Source organism: Dipodomys merriami, unplaced genomic scaffold (assembly GCF_024711535.1).
Source record: "Dipodomys merriami isolate MVZ:Mamm:240054 unplaced genomic scaffold, mDipMer1.0.p SCAF_120, whole genome shotgun sequence".
In the NCBI taxonomy this organism is placed as follows: domain Eukaryota; kingdom Metazoa; phylum Chordata; class Mammalia; order Rodentia; family Heteromyidae; genus Dipodomys; species Dipodomys merriami.
Genome location: NW_027202494.1, coordinates 3,065,876 through 3,086,419, shown reverse-complemented (window position 1 = coordinate 3,086,419; position 20,544 = coordinate 3,065,876). Strand labels below are relative to the sequence as shown.

General features: G+C 59.7%; 1 protein-coding gene across 1 annotated transcript in view; it reads left to right on the top strand.

Moving 5' to 3' along the window:
- Window positions 1–15,459, top strand: part of LOC138823552 (C-Maf-inducing protein) — a 153,975-nt gene extending 138,516 nt beyond the window's left edge. The window contains exons 11-21 of the mRNA XM_070016942.1: window positions 3,387–3,452; window positions 4,778–4,804; window positions 5,087–5,135; window positions 7,065–7,172; window positions 8,902–9,018; window positions 10,263–10,403; window positions 10,691–10,738; window positions 11,675–11,821; window positions 12,377–12,482; window positions 13,252–13,322; window positions 13,570–15,459. Coding sequence (XP_069873043.1) covers window positions 3,387–3,452; window positions 4,778–4,804; window positions 5,087–5,135; window positions 7,065–7,172; window positions 8,902–9,018; window positions 10,263–10,403; window positions 10,691–10,738; window positions 11,675–11,821; window positions 12,377–12,482; window positions 13,252–13,322; window positions 13,570–13,623 — 934 coding nt within the window. The 3' untranslated portion in view covers window positions 13,624–15,459. The remainder of the gene's footprint in view (window positions 1–3,386; window positions 3,453–4,777; window positions 4,805–5,086; window positions 5,136–7,064; window positions 7,173–8,901; window positions 9,019–10,262; window positions 10,404–10,690; window positions 10,739–11,674; window positions 11,822–12,376; window positions 12,483–13,251; window positions 13,323–13,569) is intronic.
- The last annotated feature ends 5,085 nt before the right edge of the window (window positions 15,460–20,544 follow it).

Below are 20,544 nucleotides of genomic sequence, written 5' to 3'. Positions count from 1 at the left end.
TTTGAGGGTCTGGGCATGTGTGCATCTGCCTCTATAAGCATTATATATGCTAGTGTGCACATAGTGTGCACGTGTCTGGGTGTGCAGGAGTCTGTAGATACCCACATGTCTAAGACATTGCCACACAGTGTGCTGTACGTGCGGGTTTGCTCTGAGCTTGGGGTTATGGTGTGCATGGGTGTGAACTGGATGTGGGCATGCACGTGGACTTCTCTGAGAGGCCTGTGGTGGGGGGAGCACATGAGGGTGTGCAGACACCTGCAGGTGTGGTGTGTGTGTGTGTGTGTGTGTGTGTGTATGTGTGTGCATGTGCATGATTTTTGCCACAGAAGTGGAATGTACACAGGTCTCCCTGTGTATGTCTGTGAATCAGTGTACATATTTCTGTTTTATAGGAGTCATGCACACTCGTGTGGTGTGTGACATTTATGTTAAGTGAATTTGTGTACAGGTGCACGTTCTGTCAGTGGAGGGTTCTTTATGCAGGGAGCGTAGAAGTCTGGGCTCTTGTGCATGGCTGTCTGAGGAGTTGTGTGTATACATTGTATTCTAAGAAAAGGATTCCGGTAGACCTTGCCGAGGTCTGGCAGCTCCTCAGAGGCAGGGAGGGGAGTGAGATTATGGTCTGCCCTGGGCAATGCTGTCTCTGAACTCACTGCTATCCCTGCCCAGCCCATGCCTCAGCTGCCTGATGGAAAGCAGGGGTGGGGGCCTCAGACCTGCACTCACATGATTAGATGCAGTCGGCGGCAGCTGCTGGACTCTAAGGAGTCTCAGTAAGGGCTGTGCCTTCCCATCTCCTGACACCACGCTTGCCCACCTCCTGACACAGGGTGCGTGTATGAGGCCAGTCACTCCCCAGAGCCCGCCCCTCATTGTAGTCGGTGTGGGCTGGGGTTCCCTCAAGGCAGGGAGCCGTCCGCTCGTGGGGGAGGTCACAGCCCAGGAACAAGTCCAGGTTCTTGGAGCACAGCGCCTGCACCTTGGGGCCCAGCCCCAGGTGTGCCCAGGTCCTGACTCCCAGGCTCCTCACCGCACAGTTGACACGTTGACACGCTCATGAATGAGGACTCTGTCTGTTCCTCCTGTCACTATACCCACAGGGCCAGGACAGATGGAGCCTGGGACAGTCTGGAAACTACTCGGTCCCTGGCCAGGGTGGGTGGGGTTGGCCCCCTGCTCAAAGCAGCAGTTCACACCCAGCGCCAGGTCTCTGCAAGTGGGTGTGAGCTTCTAGAAGCTTCTTTCATGTACTCAGGCACGTTAGGTGTGAGCAGCAGATGTGGGCTGGGTCTCACTAGGTACATCCCTCCCCCCTCCCCCCCCCGTGGCACATCCTATTTCATGACGTGCAAGCTGATGACTCCCTCTCCCCCCTCCCCCCCCCCCCCCCCCCGTGGCACAGCCTATTTCATGACGTGCAAGCTGATGACTCCCTCTCCCCCCCCGCCCCCCGTGGCACAGCCTATTTCATGACGTGCAAGGTGATGACCCCCCCTTCCCACCTCCCCCCCCCCCGTGGCACATCCTGTTTCATGACATGCAAGGTGATGCGTGTGGCCCCCTGAACACGGGGGTTACAGTGCTGAGGGCAGGCGTGTTTCCTGGCCTAAGAGCATTGAGAGCAAGACGATTTAACAGCAGCATTTGGAACAAGCCACAAAACCAGGATGGCGGCCGCATGCATGTGGATTGCTAGAAGCTTCCATGTGAGTGTGAAGCAGTGGCCATGTTCCTTACCTGCTGAGCAGCTGTAGGCAGCATTCCCAGCTCCTTCCTCGGAGGTCTGCTGTGAGGATTCAGGGATGGGGAGATGCCCGCGTGCGGCTCGGGCTGTCCGTTAGAGTCCTGCAGCGCTGCCTGGGAGTTTACCTAGAAGACGTGACGGAGTGAGGAGCTGCCGTAGCTCAGAGGGCATGTGGAAGGGGACCTCGGGGCCTTGGCCTTGCTTGGCTACCCGCATCCTCTGTTGAGTGGTACTGCGGTCCTGGGAAGTCGATACCAGATTTGAAAGATGCCTCGGTGGGCTCAGGGCCCTGGCCTGGGCGTCTAGCCACCTGTCGCATGGTAAGGCCTGAAGAGCCGGGACTCACAGACAGCACTAGAGCCATGTTAGGTTTTCTGGAATATATGGATCCGTTACAGATAGAAAAAGAAGAGAGCAGATTGTTGGTTCAGTGGGCAAGCTAGCTGTGAAAACAGATGCTAACGACAGGGGCGCACCCCCGAGACTCCTGGGCATAGTCCACAGGCAGCCCCTCCCACTGCCTGCACACGCGCGCGCGCGCGCGCACACACACACACACACACGTCCCGCACCCACTCTCCCCCTCACACACCCAGCGCCTGGCACAGCACATGCTTAGTTGATGTCGGTTTATATCATTCTTGCAACTTATCTCAGGCCACTAGGGTTTCCTGGCAATTCTTTTCCATGCATCCGCCTCTGGGCCTTTCCTCAGAGCCACCTGGAGTTCAGTTGGCCTGAAGACTGCCCTTTCTTGGGGAGGACGGTAGGGTGGGGAGAACCCCTCACTTTGGGGTTATGGCATTGTCCATGACCACGAGCATTTGTCCTGAGGTGGAAAATTACCTTACTTTGTTTCAGTGTAAGCCCCGTTCGATGGATGGCGCGTAGACGGGCAGACTATCCAGCAGTCTGAAAAGTGTGTATGAAGGGCAGATGGAAGTTAGGGAAGATGTCAGGGCGGTTCCTTGGAAGAGGATGGCAGATTGTGACACATGGGATGTAAAGGAGGCTTAGGGTCACAGGAGCAGGAGTCAGCCCTCCGCCCTGCCACTGGGCAGATCTGCCCTGCCCCTGGAGGCAACCCCTGTCCTGCCCAAGCACATGACAGCGGCTGGCTGGCACGCTCTTGCGCTGCGCCTGCATGCTGCCCTGGGCTGTCTCTGGCCCCTGGGCCTTTGGTTCTGCAGCCCTCTCCCCAAGCACCTGCCACCCATCAGGCTGGCGCCCAGCCTAGGGCTGCGCAAACGAGACTGAGCCCCTCCCTGGGCTGCTGCGGGGCAAGATGCGGGGGACTGTTCTGTGACTGTGTGGAGAGGTCCCGGTGGCCATCCCGTCCTCCCCGAGGGTCCTGCGAGGTGCCAGGCTGGGCCAGGGACCAACTACATCTGTATTCCCACTTCAGCCGATGCCCCAAAGCCAGAAAGATGGGGAACCTGTGGAGAGCCTGTCGCGTGGGGTAGGTGCAAGTGTGTGCACCGAAGGCCACCATTCAGATGCACAGCACAAGGCTTCTCCGAGCCAGTGGGGAGGGGCAGAGACGGTGCCGAGGGACTCCCCCAGGCTCTTCCACCATAGGGAGCTGCTAGGCAGCACTCCCTGGATGGCCACCCCTCACCGCCACCCTTTCTCATTCTAGGTCTGACTACGACGACTGGAGACCGTCCCTGGCCAGCTTGCTTCAACCCATTCCATTCCCCAAAGAGTAAGTTCCCCTCCCCCACGGAACAGACCTCCTAGCGGGGGCTGCACTTCAAAAAACACACCAAGTCACTGTGGGGAGACCCCATGACCCACGGACGGGATAGCCTGGCTCTGGGGCCACTCGGAAAAGTAGGGCCACACAGAATGTGGCAGAGTCCCGGGGACGCACTGAGCTCGGGAGGCCTCCAGACCCTCCCCGTCCAGCCACGATGGACACGCAGTTCTGAATATGCCTCAGCAGGGACCAGTAACATTTGCTCCTCTTGTCTCCCAGGAGGACGGTAAAGGAAAAAAAAAAAGGCAAAGATAATGTGTCAGGTAGAGTAGTGCACACTTGTAATCCCAGCATTTGGAAGCCTGCGGCAGGAGGCTATGGAGTTTCCAGGCCAGCCTGAGCTACAGTGCCCCCCCAGAAAACCCATAATGCATGTGGAGTCGTGTTCCATGCTGGGTGGTGAATGCTGGAAGCTTCCCTGCACTCACTACCACCGTTGGTTCGTGTTCCACTTCTGATCTGGCCAGAGACGGCCCCTCTGTCTTCCTCTCACCGGCCTTCACCCCGGTGTTGAGTTTCTCACAGGCGCCAGGCGCAGCAGTGGTGAGTGCTGGCGTGAGGACGGCCTCAGATGCCGCTGGGGCTCTGTTTTGATAGATTGGAAGAAGCCAGGCCCCGGGAGGCGGCCGGGGCTCTCTGCGGAGCCCATTAACAAGCCTCTGTTTATGAAATGCGGCCCCTCCAAGGAGGGCATTACACTCAGTAATTGCCCCATTTGCTGGCCCCGCCAGTTCCCTGGAGGCCCCCGGGACTGGAGACCGGAGAAATCTGACTCCTGAGAGCTGCTCTGTGTCGCAAGGGCCGTGGTATCACAGGCTGCAGCCGCTGTCCCCACAGGCCTGGGCACACTTGACGGGCCCATGATGCAATGCGCCTGGAAGAATGGTCCCTGAGTGCCTGCTGACGTGCACTAGTAATTAGTGTGGCCGTGCCTTAATTGTGGAACAATTAACGAACACACCTGGGTCCCCAGAGCCCACGCGTGTCCCGGGTGCATCACGCGCCGGGTTAGCGCTGCGGGTGTTGACAGGTGTGTCGCGGTGGTGGCTCTGGGGCGTGGGGGGTTCCGTGTGTTTGTATCACTACCACCCTCTCCTCCCACCCAAGGAGATCTTTGTTCGGGAGTTTAGACTAGGCACAAAATGTGAGCATTTCATTCTCAATTTCCCTTTCATTCTTCAAGTCAGACGTAAAGTCTAGACGTCCCTGGAGGACACTGGGCCGGGCTGTGCCAAGGCCTGCTAACGCCTTTTCCCTTTGTTTCTATGCAGAGCCCTCGCGCACGAGAAGTTCACCAAGTGAGTATGCGGGCCGCACCCTCCTCACCCTCTCCCGGTCCTAGTGTCCCCACCGTGAGGTCACCCTCCTTCCAGTCTGTGCTGGGGACCGCCTGCATCGTGGGAGGCCACAGTGGCTCCTTCTGAGTGCTCGCCTGCACCCCCACCTCTACCCCCCCCCCCCAGTCCACGCGTGGCCGGGCATCCCCGGGAAGCACCAAGTACACCTTGGACCGGCCTGGCCCGTGCCTTTGGGTTCTGCCATGCCCAGCCCTGTGACCGCTCTGCCCGCCTCTCTTCCAGGGAGCTGAAGTATGTGATTCAGAGGTTTGCGGAAGACCCGCGACAGGAGGTGAGCCTTGATCTTTTCTCTTTTTTGGTGCAGGCATGGGCTTGAATTCAGGGCCTTACGCTCTCACGTACCTTTTTTACTCAAAGCTGGCCCTTGACCGCCTGAGCCACAGTTCTACTTCTGGCTTTTTGCTAATTAGTTGGAGAGTCTCTTAGATTTGCTTGCTTGGGCTGGCTTCGAACCACGATCCTCAGATCTCAACCTCCTGAGTAGGATCAGAGCCTGGCTTCTGGGGCAGCTTTTGACCTCCGGGTCACGTGGCCACGGGTTCCCCAGGAGCCACACTGCTTTCAGAAGCCGCGCTGATGTGCTCTCCTGGCCTTGCATTTGTTTTGTGTGGGGGTGGGCTTGTTCCCGTAATTCCCTCACGAGAAGCCTGTGAGCAGGTCCTTCCCGGCCGGACCCCCTTTTTCTGTCAAATTGCCCCCCTTTCAGAGTTGAGAAAATGGAGGCTCATCGCCACCCCGAGGTTGCCCAGTGACACGTGGCCCAGGCTGAATGCAAAGCTCACGGGCCTGGCCGCACAGCCCCGTCCTCTTCTCACAGCGCAGTCTGGGGCGCTCGGTGGGCCCCGGGGCGCGCTTGTCAACAACACAGGCTCTGGTCCGTCGCCCCTCACGGTCCAGCCAGGTCACTGGGTCTGTCTGCCCGGCAAGGAGTCTGGGTTTTGAACAAGCATTCTTTATGGTTCTCACGTGGTCTCTAAAGCCACACCGGAAAGCTTGCTTCGAGAAGGATCTAGTTCTAAAACATGGTGTTGCTCACACCAGTTTCAGAAGCAGTGTTGTGTGTGACAGGGAAAGGCATTGGAAGGCTGGGCTCCAGCCATGGTCCTTGCTTTCACCCGAAGTCATTCCTTAGCGCGTGTGAAGAGACAGAGTCTCAGAATTCCAGCACCAGCCAGCCTTGAAGTGGGAAGAACAAAAGTAGGGCCAGCAGCTTCCAGAACAGAGCAGCAGAGGCAGCTTCTGGAAGGGAAATTTCCGAGCCAGGGACACACGCGCGAGTCCTCAGGGGCGGAGCTTTAGGAAGGAGCAGCTGTCCGAGGAAGCACCTGAGCCCGTCCTCCTCCTGGCCCTCCGCCCCTGCCCTGTGAGCCTCTCCTCCCCCTCCCCCTTCTTTCTCCTTAAGTGAAGCTAGAATTGTTACTTTAATTCTCTGCCATATTTGTCGAGTGGCATTTCATAGTCTTTGAGTCCTTACTCCTGTGAGGAAAGTATGTCAGTCAGTATTGACTTGTCTTCCGGCTACCGGGAAGTATAAAAAGCCCACTGCCTAGCCAGGCGCCGGTGGCTCACGTCTGTAATCCTAGCTACTGAGGAGGCTGAGATCTGAGGATCACAGTTCAAAGTTCCGGGCAAGGAAAGTCCTTGAAACTCTTATCTCCAATAAACCACTAGAAAGCCGGAAGTAGCGCCGTGGCTCAAGTGGTAGAGTGCTCACCCTGAGCTGAAGAGCTGAGGGACAGCGCAGACACAGTGGTTCATATGTATAATTCCAGCTACTTGGGAGACACAGATTAGAAGGGTTGTGGTGTGAGACCAACCTGAGACTCAAGCTACTAGCTGGGTGCGGTGTTGCACACAGGGAGGGCCGTGGGGAGGTGGGGGAAGAAAGGAGATGAACAGCCCCACCCAGGGGAGGCCATGGGGCTGAATTTCAAGCAGAGGTTTACCCTGGGTGGCCCTGTCCCGATGAGGCCGCACCACTGCCCCGGGCCTACTACCCAGCGGGGGCCTGGCCTCCATGCTGGGAGCCACCAGTGCCTGCGGGGGGGGGGGGGGTCTTCAGGCTACCCCAAGGGAACTTGGTGGGCTGGAATCCTGCAGCTGAATGAAGTGACACACATTCCTAACTGCCCAGCTGGTGGACATTTTCCCGGGCAGATTTTGGGTCACGGTGTCACCGGGTCGCATCTCTGCCCCACAGGTCCACTCGTGCCTGCTGAGCGTGCGGGCCGGCAAAGATGGCTGGTTCCAGCTGTACAGCCCCGGAGGGGTGGCGTGTGACGATGACGGGGAGCTCTTCGCCAGCATGGTACGCAGCGCGGGCAGCAGCAAGGCAGCAGGGCAGCGCGGGCAGCAGGGCAGCAGGGCAGCGCGGGCAGCTGGGCAACAGGGCAGCGCGGGTCTCGGGACGGCAGCATGCAGCCTCGGCCCACCGCGGCTCCCCGCCAGCCTCCCTCCCCCAGAGCTGCTGCTCACCAAGAACACAGCTGCCAGCCCCGCCTGTCCACCTGACCCTCGGGCCGTGTTCCCACACCCCCGCGCTCCCCCTGCTCCCGGAGCTAGGGCGCTTACTGTCCCCCATCTTATGGACGAGGCCGCGGAAGGCCCGGGCACCGCCCGCCTCAGCCACAGTTCCCTGTCGCGCTCGTGTTTTGTGCAAAGGACTGGGTGTGGCAGCACACGGCTGGATTCCAGAAAGCACTACAGAGACACCAGCGCCATGCATTCTAACAGTGAGGGTCCCTTTAAACTCCTGTGAAAGGAAGTGGGTATTGGCCTTGCCCAGGCTCGGGTCGTAGCCCAGCCGCCCACCAGCTGCTCCCTGGGCAGTCACCTGCCTCCCTGGGCTTCGGCACGGTTGGCCCCTCAAGGGAACCACAGCAGTTTCCCACGGCAGCAGGTAGATTCTGTGCTGCCCATGCGTGGGCTCCCAAGCCCTGGGCCTGATGACCCTTGTCTCCACCACCCCCATCGTGAGTCTAGGGAAGATCTTTGTGCGGCTCCGCCGCTGGGCCCACTCATAGTGGGCTTTCGGGTCCCTTTCCTACCCCCTCAGCACCCCTCACCCGTTTCCACGGGGCTCCTTGCCCAGTGCTCTGTGCACCCCCCAAAATCGCACCCCCCTGAGCACTTGGACCACCTTCCACCAGCTCTGTGGCCTCCCCTCTGATGTCACCGCTTACCATGGCAACGCCCCCGTGCCCCGCCCCTCCGGGTGGGGACTGCTGCAAGCGCCCAGGAGCTGGCAGCCTCCCAGCTTGAGAGATTCCGTTTGTACACCAGAGTTGTTAATGATGGCGTGGAAAGAAATGTCACCAGGGAAGGAAGCAGGCAGCCAGCCGGCTGGAGATGTTGTTTCCATGGAGATGGAGATGTGTTGTTTCCATGGAAATTCACGATGAGGAAGTGGGCCCTGGACCAGACAGCAGGCTTGATATTGTGTGCGGGGGAGGAGGTCTCCCCGGCTCTGATAGCATCTGATGGCAGGTCAGGGTCCCCTTTCCTCAGACTCCCCACCCCCATCCCCAGACACCCCATCCCCAGACAACCCAGGAGGGGGCAGGCTTGCCACGTGCTTGGATTGTGGGGTAAGCAATCTTGGCAGACGCCCTCAGGAGCTCACAGTGCCAGCGTCAGGAGCTCTATGTAACCAGCAAGTTACCATGTTAGCCTCCTGCAAACTCTCAGCTCAGTGACTCCTAGTACAGTGGTAATGTTGTGCAGCAGTCACCACCACCGTCTCTAGAACTTTCCTGGTATCCCAGCTTCACCTCAGAGCCCACCAGGCGCTAACCATCCTCCTGCCCAGCCCCACTGCCATGTCCCGTCTCCTCCCTGCCAGTGCGCCCGTTATGGTCTCCTTGGTCACTCGGCAGAATGTCCTCAAAGCCGTCCATGTGGGGAGGGGTCTCTAAGCAGCCACTGTGGGTCTGGTGGTCGCTGAGGGCCCCACTGTCCACACGGGGTCCGGCCAGGGCTGGCCCCAGGGACCTGTGCCGTGGCTTCCTCCATCCTCACCTGTCCCTTCCTGCCCACAGGTGCACATCCTCATGGGCTCCTGTTACAAGACCAAAAAATTCCTGCTCTCCCTGGCGGAAAACAAGCTGGGCCCGTGCATGCTCCTGGCGCTGCGGGGAAACCAGACCATGGTGGAGGTGAGGGCTGGGCGGGGGGGGGGGGGGGGCAGGCCCAGCCCTCCCCAGCTCGAGAGCACCGCCTCAGTTGTGACTGGCGTGTTGGAGGGAGCGGTGGCAGGCGCTGGGCTCCGTAGTGCTCACTTCTCACTTGGGGTTCAGCTGGCTCACCGGCGGGTGGAGGCAGATGGGTCCTCCCAAAGCCTTCCCGCACCAGTCTGAGGACACCATTGGAACAGCTGAGGCTTCTGGCCTCCATTTTCGTGTGTGACCGAGGGAAGCCACACATGCCCAGAGCATGAGCCCAAGCCCCTCACAGACCACGTGCTGCTCCTCCCCTTCGATTGCCTGCCACACCTTGAGTCCCCAGAGTCCCGGAGAGGGCAGAAGCCCGCTAGCTTAGCCAGGAAGTCAGGTGGCATTGCCACCTTGGCATCATTCTGCCCTTTAGAAGTGAGTCACTAGCCAGGCACCGGCAGCTCATGCCTGTAATCCCTGTAATCCAGCTGCTCAGGAGACAGATCTGAGGATTGTGGTTCAGAGCCAGGCAGGAAAGGTCCTGAGACATATCTGAAAGTGGAGCCACTCTGAAAGTGGAGGTGTGGCTCAAGCAGTAGAGCGCCAGCCTTGAAGGAAAATGTGAAGGGAAAGCAGTCAGGCCCTGAGTTCAAGTACCAAGTCACCAAGCTAGTTGTGTGTGGGAAGACAGCTCTGCCTCAGTTGGGGACAAAGAAACTTCAGGCATGGTGCCGTAAAACAGCATGTTTCCCACGGAAGCAGCCATGAGGTTTGAAGACCAGTCAGTTATCAGGGCAGCGGGATCAGAGCACCTGAGGCACAGAGTCAGCACAGGCCAAGGCCCTGTGGCGAGGAGAAGCTTGTTGGAGGTCAGGGTGGCTGAAACAGTAGATCTGGAAACGAGAGGAGTGGGCTGTGGCTGGATGCGCATTGAGCCCGTCAGTACCAGACCAGAGGTGCTGGATTGGGGTTTACAGCAGGTAGCAGGAGAGAGGAGCCGTGGGGGGCTGGAGTCTCCCCTGGGTGGTCCTGGGGGAAAGTCCCGGCAAAGGATCTGGCCAGCATGTTGACCCAAAGTGACCGCCGCGCCAGGGGACGCGAGGTGGAGGCCGCTAGCCTAGCTCTGCACATCTGTCTGGGGACACCAGTTCCCAGTGAGACCTTGGGGGGCCTGGTGCACACCACACACGGGGCTCGTGTGTGGACCCTCTCGGGCCACGCGTGTGACGTGCGTGTGGCTTGCACAGATCCTCTGCTTGATGCTGGAATACAACATTATTGACAACAAGGACACGCAGCTGCAGATCATCTCCACGCTGGAGAGCACGGATGTGGGGAAGCGCATGTATGAGCAGCTGTGCGACCGCCAGCGGGAGCTCAAGGAGCTGGTGAGCCGCGCCCGGGGAGGGGGACGCTGTGCCACAGGGGCCTGGCCACGCCACCAGTCCCCAACACAAGCCCAGGCTTGCTACTACCCCTGCTTCTCTGCGAAGGGCGTTTGTGCACCTGCCCACTGGCCCGGTGGGGCATCCTAATGTATGGGTGGCCACAGTGTCACTGCTACCTGTATTTCTCAGGATTGCATCTGCATAGAGCAGCCATGAGAGCTGGGGGGGGGGGGCGCAGGGCGGGGGGCCGGGTGGATGGCATCCTAATCCATCTGCTTTCCCTGCAGCAAAGGAAAGGTGGTCCCACCAGGCTAACACTGCCCTCAAAGTCCACGGTGAGTCTTGGGCCTCAGAGGTGGGGTGATGGGGGGGGCAGCTCTGTCAGGGCCAGGTGGGGTACGGGAAGAGAAGCAAGAACCACGAGAGCAAATGGTGAAGCCATCAGTTGGTGCTCTGGGTGGACACCAGCTTAGCACGTATGAGTACCTGGTTCAATGTTCACCACACACACACACACACACACTCACAAACACGCACGTGGACACCAGCTTAGCACGTATGAGGACCTGGTTCAGTGTCCACCACACACACACACACACACACACACACACACACACACACACACACACACACACACACACACACACACAGCCAGTCTTTCTTAGCAATAACGGCTGATAGCAAGTTTGCGCTATTGGATCACTAATCTCTGCCCTGCAGTTTGGTGTTGATTTGGTGTTGACACTGCTGTTTCCAGGGTTTTCAGGGATCTTACAGTCTGCTTCCTTGTGGTCTCTGATGGAAGTGTGGGTTCCAGACAGGGCCAAGACAGTGCACCAGGAGGCCCAGCCAGCAGGAGGGAGTAAGAGGTGGAGGAGAGCGTGCTCTTCCTTCCAGAAGGTTCTAACATCTCCTTGTGCCCACTCAGCAGCTGGGCTGCAGCTGTCGCTCAGGACAGCCAGGTGGCAGCTACACATCCGATTGTGGGGCGCCTGTGGCGCACACCTGCCGCCCCCGCTCCTCGGGTATCTGAGGCTTCCAGTTTGAAGGAGTCGGGAGTGGCTGCCCTCGGGGCGCGGCCGGCGCTGCACGCAGGCTCTGTGGTTTCCTTCATGCTGGGAGCTCAGGGCGCGACCTCCCAGCCGGCCTCCCAGACACGCGCGTGCACACACCGCTGTGACAGGGCAGCGGCCTCACACCAGCCAGACACCTCCGCTGCCTCGCCACACGCGGACCCCCGCACGCCCTGAGCCCCGCTCCTGCCCCTGCAGGACGCTGACCTGGCCCGCCTGCTGAGTTCTGGCTCCTTCGGGAACCTGGAGAACCTGAGCCTGGCCTTCACCAACGTCACCAGTGCCTGCGCCGAGCACCTCATCAAGCTGCCCTCCCTCAAGCAGCTCAACCTGTGGTCCACGCAGGTGCCGCCGCCCCCCACTCCCCTGCCCTGCCCCGCTCCCCACCCCCGCACAGCCCCCCTGCCTCCCCTCCCCCCACCCCCGCACAGCCCCCCCGCCTGTCACGCCTCCTCCGCCCTCCCCAGGGCTGCCCCTGAGCCCGGTGCCGCTCCCCCCAGGCAGCAGGCTGGAGGACATGCTGTGGCCCGTGTCTCAGTGGGGACCGCCGAGGCCTCGGGGAAGGGCACGCGCAGACTCCTGGGTGGGGGAGAGGCGCAGCTAGCGGAGACGCGGGGCCCGCTGCGGGGGGACGCGTGGACGGCCAGGGGTCGTGGGCTGCCGACACCACCTGCCACGCCACTCCCATGTTGGCAGAAGGAAAATTGTGCCCGTCAGCTGGCCCCACCGGAGCCTGGAGGCCCGCCGGGCGCAAGGCCCCTGGACTCTCAGGGAGGCCCGGCCTGTGTTCGGGAGAGCGGCCCTCCCCAAGCTCATGGCCACAGCTCAGCGCCGGGCCCGCCCGCTGCCCTCCCTGCCCAGCCGGGTGCTGGAGAGGCTGAAGGTCTCTGTTTCCCACAGTTTGGCGATGCCGGCCTGCGGCTCCTGTCAGAACACCTCACCATGCTCCAGGTGCTGAACCTGTGCGAGACCCCGGTCACCGATGCCGGGCTGCTGGCCCTCAGCTGTGAGTGCCCGGCCGCACGCCCAGTCCCTGCCAGGGGCCGGGAGCAAAGCAGAGCGGGGTACCTTCCTTGGGGAGCTCCCCGTCTGAGCCAGGCACCAGTGGCTCCCCAGAAACTGAGACCTGATCATGGTGGTTCAAAGCCAGTCAGGGCAGAAAAGTCCGTGAGACCACCGATGAACCACTAAAAAGTCACAGGTGGAGCTGTGGCTCAGGTGGTAGAGCACTAGCCCTGGGTGGAAAGGCTCAAGAACAGAAGCCAGGCCCTGAGTCATGCCAGTGCCAGCATACAAAGGGGGAGAGGCAGCCTAGCGGAAAGGGCCATTGCCCTGTTCTTGGGGGGCTCTAGGGGGAGCGTGGAGGCAGGGGTGGGATTCGGGAGAGCGCGTTCTCTCTAGGTGGGACTGGTCCTGATGCCCAGTGCAGGCTTCGGTGCCCGCCTGGCCCCTCAGGCACCCCAGAACAGACGGGGACGTTTGTCTCAGCCAGCTTAAGAACCAAGCTGGTTCTTGGTTTAGGAAGGGGCGGATCTGAGATGCGGCCCCACCGAGGCGCTGTCCCGCTCCCCACTCAGAGCCCGTGGGGGAGGGGGGCGGCAGGTGTGCGGCGAGGTTTAGCCATCGGAGGGCCCCACAGAGGGCAGGGGGCACAGAGGCCCAGCTCCGGCCACATCGGAGTGAACAGCACCGCAGCCTCCCGCCCGTCCCCACGGGGTGCCGCCGGCCATCCGCCGCAGCTGGCACGCACTCACCGTCCATCTGTCCTTGCACAGCCATGAAGAGTCTCTGCAGCTTAAACATGAACAGCACCAAGCTCTCGGCTGACACCTATGAGGATCTGAAGGTGAGTGCTCCCTCCCGCGGCCACAGCTGTCTGGGGGGTGGAAGAAGAGCCCTGCAGAAGGGAGGGAAGCCCGGGGTCCGGCGGGAGCGGCAGAGGGCCCCGGGCAGCAGGTGGACAGGCTCGTGGGACTTGACCCCGCGTTGCTGGGCATCTCCAGAGCCTGGCGGCGCTTGTGTGTCGGGGTGGCCTTCCACAGGGCAGTCTGGGCGGGGAGGGGTGTGACGAGGTCCCTTCCGGTTCCCCGCAGGCCAAGCTCCCTAACCTGAAGGAGGTGGACGTCCGCTACACCGAAGCCTGGTGAAGGTCCGGCTGCGCGGGATGGCGCCAACCGTGGGACGTTGATTAGCTGTAGAGCAGTGGGTCCTGGGGTCACACCTGGCACCGGCTGCGGGATAGATGGGGGAGTCTCTGAGGGCGAAGGGGGGAGGGGAGGGGGTCCGCAGCGCCCAGTCCCCACCTAGTTCTTTTAGCTTCATAATTGGAACCTCTGACCTGACCGAACGCGGACTTCGCGGCAACAAGAGGGGCTCCGCGGCTCGGGAGGGGAGGCGGGGCCCCTTCGTGGATTTCCTTTGCCTTTGTGTTCAGTGCCGTGTGGGAAGGTCTCGTCACCCCCACACCATCTCAGCCGGGGGGGGGCGGGGGCGCTGGCCTCCCGGAGGCACCAAGCCGAGCTGAGGTCACCCCGCGTCTGGGGACAAAGCCCAGCCCCATCTCCCCCCCGTCCTGCGTCCTCACCATTGCTATGCAACGTGGTTCTTGTTGTACATAAGATTTAAATAATGCACCTATTTAAGAAATGTTGGCAAATTGCAGGTCTGGGACCTGCTGTTATTTATGAAGTCTTTGACACCCCCCTCCCCCCCCAGCCTGTAGTACTGTACGAACCAGTCAGCCGTCGGGTTAGTGCTAGTGTTATTGTTATTTTTTTAAAGGAAACAGACAAAAAAAGAAAAAGGAAAAAAAAAAACACAACAAAAGTCCCTCCTTGGAAAATTAATTGCTTTTCCGTAACGATTCTGTGTGCTGATGCTGGCCGGTGGTCTGTGCGTCACTGCTGCTGTATATTTCTGATTTCTAAATGTTCCCGGCTCCCTCAAATGGTGGCAGTCAGGCTCGGGGTGGGGGGAGGAAATGGGGTTCCATACTGCAACTTGCTCCTCTAAGACCCAAACTCTTCCTCTCCCCCCCCTTTTATCGATTTGGAGGGGTGCTCACCCTCACCCCTGTCCGCCCCCTGTAGAGCTGCCCGCCCCCAGCTCAGTCCCTGCTGGCCTTCCCTGGCCTTGTCCTAACTGAGATTTGTGGCCCTCCGTCATGTGCGCCCCCCCCCGCCCTCACGCATGCCGGCCTCTTGCATGGTCTCGGAGAGGAGAGATTAGCGCCCCACCAGCCTGACCACCGTGTCCCCCGCGCCCTGACAAGCCAACCTCGTGTCCTTTATGAACAGTCGGCTTTTTCTTACCAAGCCCTCTCTGTACAGAACAGCCCCTGGATGGTTTATTTGGGGTCCCCCCCAGCCCCTTTTTTTTTTCTGTTGGTTTAGCACAAGTACTCCCTCCTCCCTTTCCTCTAGCACCTCCCGCTGAACCCACCTTCGATGTAATTGTTTTATAAATATTTAATCTTATTCAATGGAAACCATGCTTTTGTCGTTTTATACTTTGCTAGGTAGACTTTATTACCCCCGATGATGCCCTCATTTTTTTAAAAAAGGAAAAAAAAAACCACCACCAAGAGCAAAATTGGGTTTCAGTCTTAATTCACTTTTACGTGCCAGGTTTTTTCCCCCCCGTGTGGGTGCGTGTGAGTGTGTGCCTGTGCGTGTGTGTGTGCACACGTGTGTGTATGTGTGTGTATGTGTGTGTAGTGTGTTCTGTTTTAGTGTTCTGTTTTCTGTTGTCGTTTTTCTGTTTGGTTTACAACTCTCCCCTTCCCCCAGTTTCGTACTTCACAGCAAGCACCCTGGTGCCGGAAGAAGCAGAAACAAAAAACATTTTTAAAAATTAAAAAAGAAGAAGAAAGAAGAGCCCCTTCCCCGCACTGTTGCTTTTCCTGGTGGTCCCACTACTGTCACGTAGCTGTACAAAGAGATGTGAAATACTTTCAGGCAAAAATAAACTGTAAGTGACTCATCGACGGCTGGTCTCTCTGTGTACTTTGGGGGGTTTGGGGGCCCCTGATCCCAGGCCATGGGCAGGCCCAGCACCCCGCTGAGGTCCCCCAGTGTCCTGTCCACCTCCCCGGCCACATTCCCACCGCCTCCGTGACAAATCCCCACGCCTTGCCTGCCCCCGGCCCTGCTCAGCCTGCCGCCTCCCCGCACACCTGCCCCCTCCCCGCACACCTGCCCCCTCCCCGCACACCTGCCCCCTCCCCGCGGCAGACTCTGCCATCCTGCAGACCCTGACCTACAGGCTGGAACTCTGCGTTTCTTGTTTCTTTTTGTTTTCCTGTTGGTCGCTGGGTTTAGCTTAAAAGTAGTGTTCTATCACTTTGAGCCACGGCAACACTCCTGGTTTTCTGGTGGTTCATTGGAGATAAGCATCTCAAGGATTTTCCTGCCTGGGGCTGGCTTTGAACCCAGATCCTCAGATTTCAGCCTCCTGAATAACTAGGATTGCAGATGTCAGCCACCAGCGCTCAGCTGTGGCTCTGCGTTTCGGACACTTGGGGCCCACAGTCTAGGCCTAACCATCGGCTCCCTTCCCTCTCCCTTCCAGGGTCTCCCCCTTACCCAGTGATGGGCCTGGTATGGCTGCAGTCCCAGCCCCGCCCTCCTGCCCCAGCAACCTCATCTTCTTGCCCGGGCCTCTCGTGAGGACAGGAACATGCCCTTGACTGGCCCTTCCGGCCACCCAGCTCCATGCACCCCATCCCCCCCAACCCCAGCGCAGCCCCGGCACTGCAGGCACGAGCGGAGATGCCAGTGGCTTAGCACCCCCAGTGCAGGGGCCGCAGGAGACAAGGGAGCCTCCCCCGTGGGCCTGGGCTTGGGCAGCATGGCCGTCTGGGCAGCCACACGTCCTGTTTGAGAGCCTTTACTTCATCCTCGCCCCCAGCCCAGAGTAGAAGTCTAAGTGGGACCTGAGAGGGGCCGGTAGTCACCGTGTCTGCATTTCCTGCCCCTCGCTGGCCGGGGGTGGAAGATGGACCGCCACTTTGGAAACATCTGCCAAAGCAAAGCACGTGCAGAACTCGGCTCCTACAGATACCTACACCTAAGGCTCGCGATTGACTGTTTCACATCAGTTGGGGTGGGGGGAGATGTTTTGTTTTCTAAACCAGTCCTGGGGCTTGAACTCAAGGCCTGAGCTTGCTTTTGCTCAAGGCTAGTGCTCGACTGCTTTTGAGTCACAGAGTCATTTCCAGCTTTCTGGTAATTAACTGGAGATGAGTCTCAGACTTTTCTACCCGGGCTGGTTTTGAACTGCAATTCCCTGATCTCAGCCTCCTGAGTAGCTAGATGTCAGGCATGAGCCCCCAGAGTCTGGCCACATCAGAATTTTTGGGTTATGTGGTTTTGTTTTTTTGGTTGGTCATGGGACTTGAACTCTGAGCCTGGGTGCTGTCCAGCTCTTCAGCTCAAGGTGAGTGCTCTACAACCTGAGCCACAGCGCTACTTCCGGGTTTTCTGGTTTATTGGAGATAAAGAGTCTCATATAGATTTCCCTGCCCAGGCTGGCTTTGAAACTTAATCCTTAGATCTCAGCCTCCTGAGTGGCTAGGCTTACAGGTGTGAGCCACAGGTGCCTGGCATCAGAAATAACCCAATCGTCCACCAAGTGATGGTAAATACATGTGAAAAATAGAAAAAAAAGGGATATGATTTGATCATAAAAAAGAATGAGATACTTTTTTTCTGTATCACTAATGAGCCCCAAAATTGTGTTGCGTGAAAGAAGCCCACACACAATATAATTCCATGTATGTGAAATGTCCAAATCCACAATGGGTGAATCCATGGGCACAGGACACAGATCGGTGTTTACCAAAGGTCGGGGGTGAGGGAAAAGGCTCTGTCTGGTGCATTCTGCAGCTAGATAGTGGTCGGGCTGTCCAACACTGAAGATTCTGTATGCCGCCGAGAGGCTGTCCTGGAACGGGTGAGCCTCCTGCCCCAGCCTCCCCAGGGCTGAAATCACAAGCGTGCCAATCACAATACCTAGCCAAGGTGATTTCTCAAAGTGACAAACAAGCTGGCTGCTGTTCCCTGCAGCTGTGTCAGGGCCTGTGCGGGAGGCAGCTGTGCGGCACCGTGTCCTTCCTTAAAATACAATACCCTACTGCCACCTGCTGGAAGGTGTTAGCAGACCCTTGCGTGCCGGGGCCTTGCGCATGCCCAGCCTGCAGCCATGTACCCGGGAGCGGGTGTAACTTTGTTTTGGCTGCCTTTTCTGCCAGCACTCTAGTGATGAAGCCAGAGAGAGAAGGAGGGAGGGAGGGAGGGAGAGAGACCCATTCCAGAACCTTTGTACTCAGATGTGGCCCAGGGATGCTACACAAGGGAGGTGAGGGTTGGAATCGGTCTCCCGCCACCCTGGATTACTGAGTGAGCGGTTTGAGGCCACTGTCCCCAGGCCTTGTCTCCAGGTTGTAATCACCCGGGGAGTGTGAAACCCGGGCAGCCTAGCTGCCCATCCCCCACCCCCAGGTGTGAGTCTGTGGTGGGGCCTTGTAATGCAGCTTTCCAAAGCTTCCAGATGATTCCAGTGGGTAAGCCGTTGTCAACACCACTGGTCTATACATGCCTCATGATGCAGGATCCTGGACCAGCATCCCGGCGGGGGGGACAGGCTTGCCCACATTCCCATGTGCTCTCAACTTGGTGCTGAGTGAGTATGCAGATGCCCTGCTCAGAGCATCATAGCCTGGCATGCCCAAGGTGCATGCTGGGAGCGTCCCTGAGGCCGGTCGGGGCAGCTGTATGCAGAGAGCGGCCCAGAGCCAGCCCCAGACGCAAATCCTGCCCCGGGGCAGGATGGGAAGGCGCTTCTCCCAACTCCTGACCGCCGTTGGCTTTTCCTCCTCTGTAACGGGGGACCATGGATGGGACCAGGGACCAAGGGCCAAGCACCAGGCTGGCTCTCCCAGCATGGCCAGGGAGAAGGGGCAGCAGGCCCCTCCCGCTGAGGGGGCCGGGGAACCAGTTTCCTTGGGAACAGGCCGTCCCTGGTGGGCTCCTGTCTGGTCTCCCACCCTGGATTATGAGGCCAGCGGCTGGGATTCCCGGGGCTGGCAGTGAGCAGCGGGCGCTGTCGACTGAGCATGCGGTGTGGCAGGAACATTTAAAATGATATAGGTGTGATTGTGTGTGTGTGTGTACGTGCACACATGTGTGTATGCTCACAGGACAGAAGTAGGGCCTGAACTCAGAGCCTCTTGCACTTGGCTTTTTTGATTATGGCTGGCACACTACCACTTGAGCTACGCTTCTACTTCTGACTTTTTTCTGATTCATTGGAGAGTAGAGCCTCTTGGATTTGTGTGCCCAGGCTGCCTTTGCACCAAGATCCTCAGCTCTCAGCCTCGAAGTAGCCAGGATTACAGTGAGCCGCGGTGCCTGTCTGGAATGAATTTTGACTCTGTACTCTAGTGGAACCTAGTTAATTAGAACCATGCGTTCCTGTGAGTGAGTGAGTGAATGAATGAATGAATGATTGCGTGGGAAAGGCCAGTGTGACCAGTGGCTTTGTTGGTGGGGTGGTGGACGTCCAACCTCGGGGCTGGACGTGGGGTCTGGATTTTTCTCTGCACCAGGCCCTGCCCACCAGAGTGCTGCCGCCCCTCCCCCCGCCCCAGGGCCCGATCTTCCCCTTAAGCTGCATTTGTCCCGCGTGTCCCTGGGTGGCCAGGCTTCCAGGGGGGCCTCAGAGCTCCCTTCCTCATGGGGGCACAAATGGCCCCGTCGCCCCGGGGGCGCGCCCCCCATCTTCTCACAGCCTGGCCTTCCGCCGCCCGCCACGGCTCTGGCACAGGTGAGGGAGGACGGGGAGTCTACAGAGCCAGGATGGGGGGGATGGCTCCCTGCGGGGAGCGGGGTGAAAGGTCCTCACAGAGCTGGGACACACTGAAACCCTCGGTCGTACACTTGACACGGCGTCCGCGCGCGAGTCAGCCTGAGAGGCTGCGGGGTGACACGGTGACATCGGGAGCCCTGGGTCCTCCCCCAGCACCACACACGCATGCGCGCGCACACACACCTACATGTGCGCACATGCACCACACGCACATGCATGCACACACCACAGGCACACATACGTGCACACCACACATGCCCACACACGTGTCACACACACGTGCACACCTGCCCTGGGCTGGGCACGCTGGGGACACACAAGCCTGGACTTCAGGTGCACACAGCCTGAGGGTGGAGACCGCAGGTCCCCCGCGATCATCTCCAGGCCCCCCAGGCCCTCCAGGCCCCCCAGGACCCCGGCCCTGCGGCAGCCCTAGCCGCCGAGGAGGGAACGGTTTTCCAGGTGGAGGGAGGCGCCTGTGCAGAGGCCCAGGGGCAGAGCCTGGCACTTGGGAGTAACAGATGCCAGGATGGGAGGAGGAAGGGGGGGAAGAGGGGGGAGGAGAGGGGAAGGCTGGGGGGGGGAGAGGAGACGCAGGCCCTGGGGGATGGGACGCTGCTGAGGGCACGGGTGATAATGTGTGTGATAGCCACGTGGGGCAGTGGGAGGGGGAGCAGAGGGGAAAGGGGGCGCAGCCCATCCCGCACGGGCTGGGCAGGGGCTCCTGCCAGTGAGCCCAGAAGCAGGGCCTTAAGCTAACTTCACCCTCGGACCCGGGCCGTCTGTTCACACCTGTTGGCCTGCAGCGGCGGCGGAGGGGACCAGGGGGAGGGCGCTAGCGCCGCCACCCCCATCCCCGCAGGGTCCCAGGGGCTGCAGCAGAGCGGGGGCCGGGCGGGCCGGCCGCTGGGGGTGGAGGCCGCCTTCCCAGCCCAGGCTTTGACGTCAGTGTCGCCATGGAGACCGGCTTCCCTCACCACCGCAGCTGCCGCAGCAGGCCCCCTCCCCCAGCCCCAGAGTGGGGAACTGAGTGAGGCTGGAGACCAGGCCTCCGCTCCTCGCCCCGCGGGGGGGGGGGGGGGCTGTCAAGCCAAGACGGGGCGCCCCACTGCCCCCCCTGTGGCCCAGACGCGGCTCCTTCTGGTGCAGAACCCCGGGGATGAGGCCAAGGCTCCCCCACCTCAGGTCCCAGGACTGTAGAG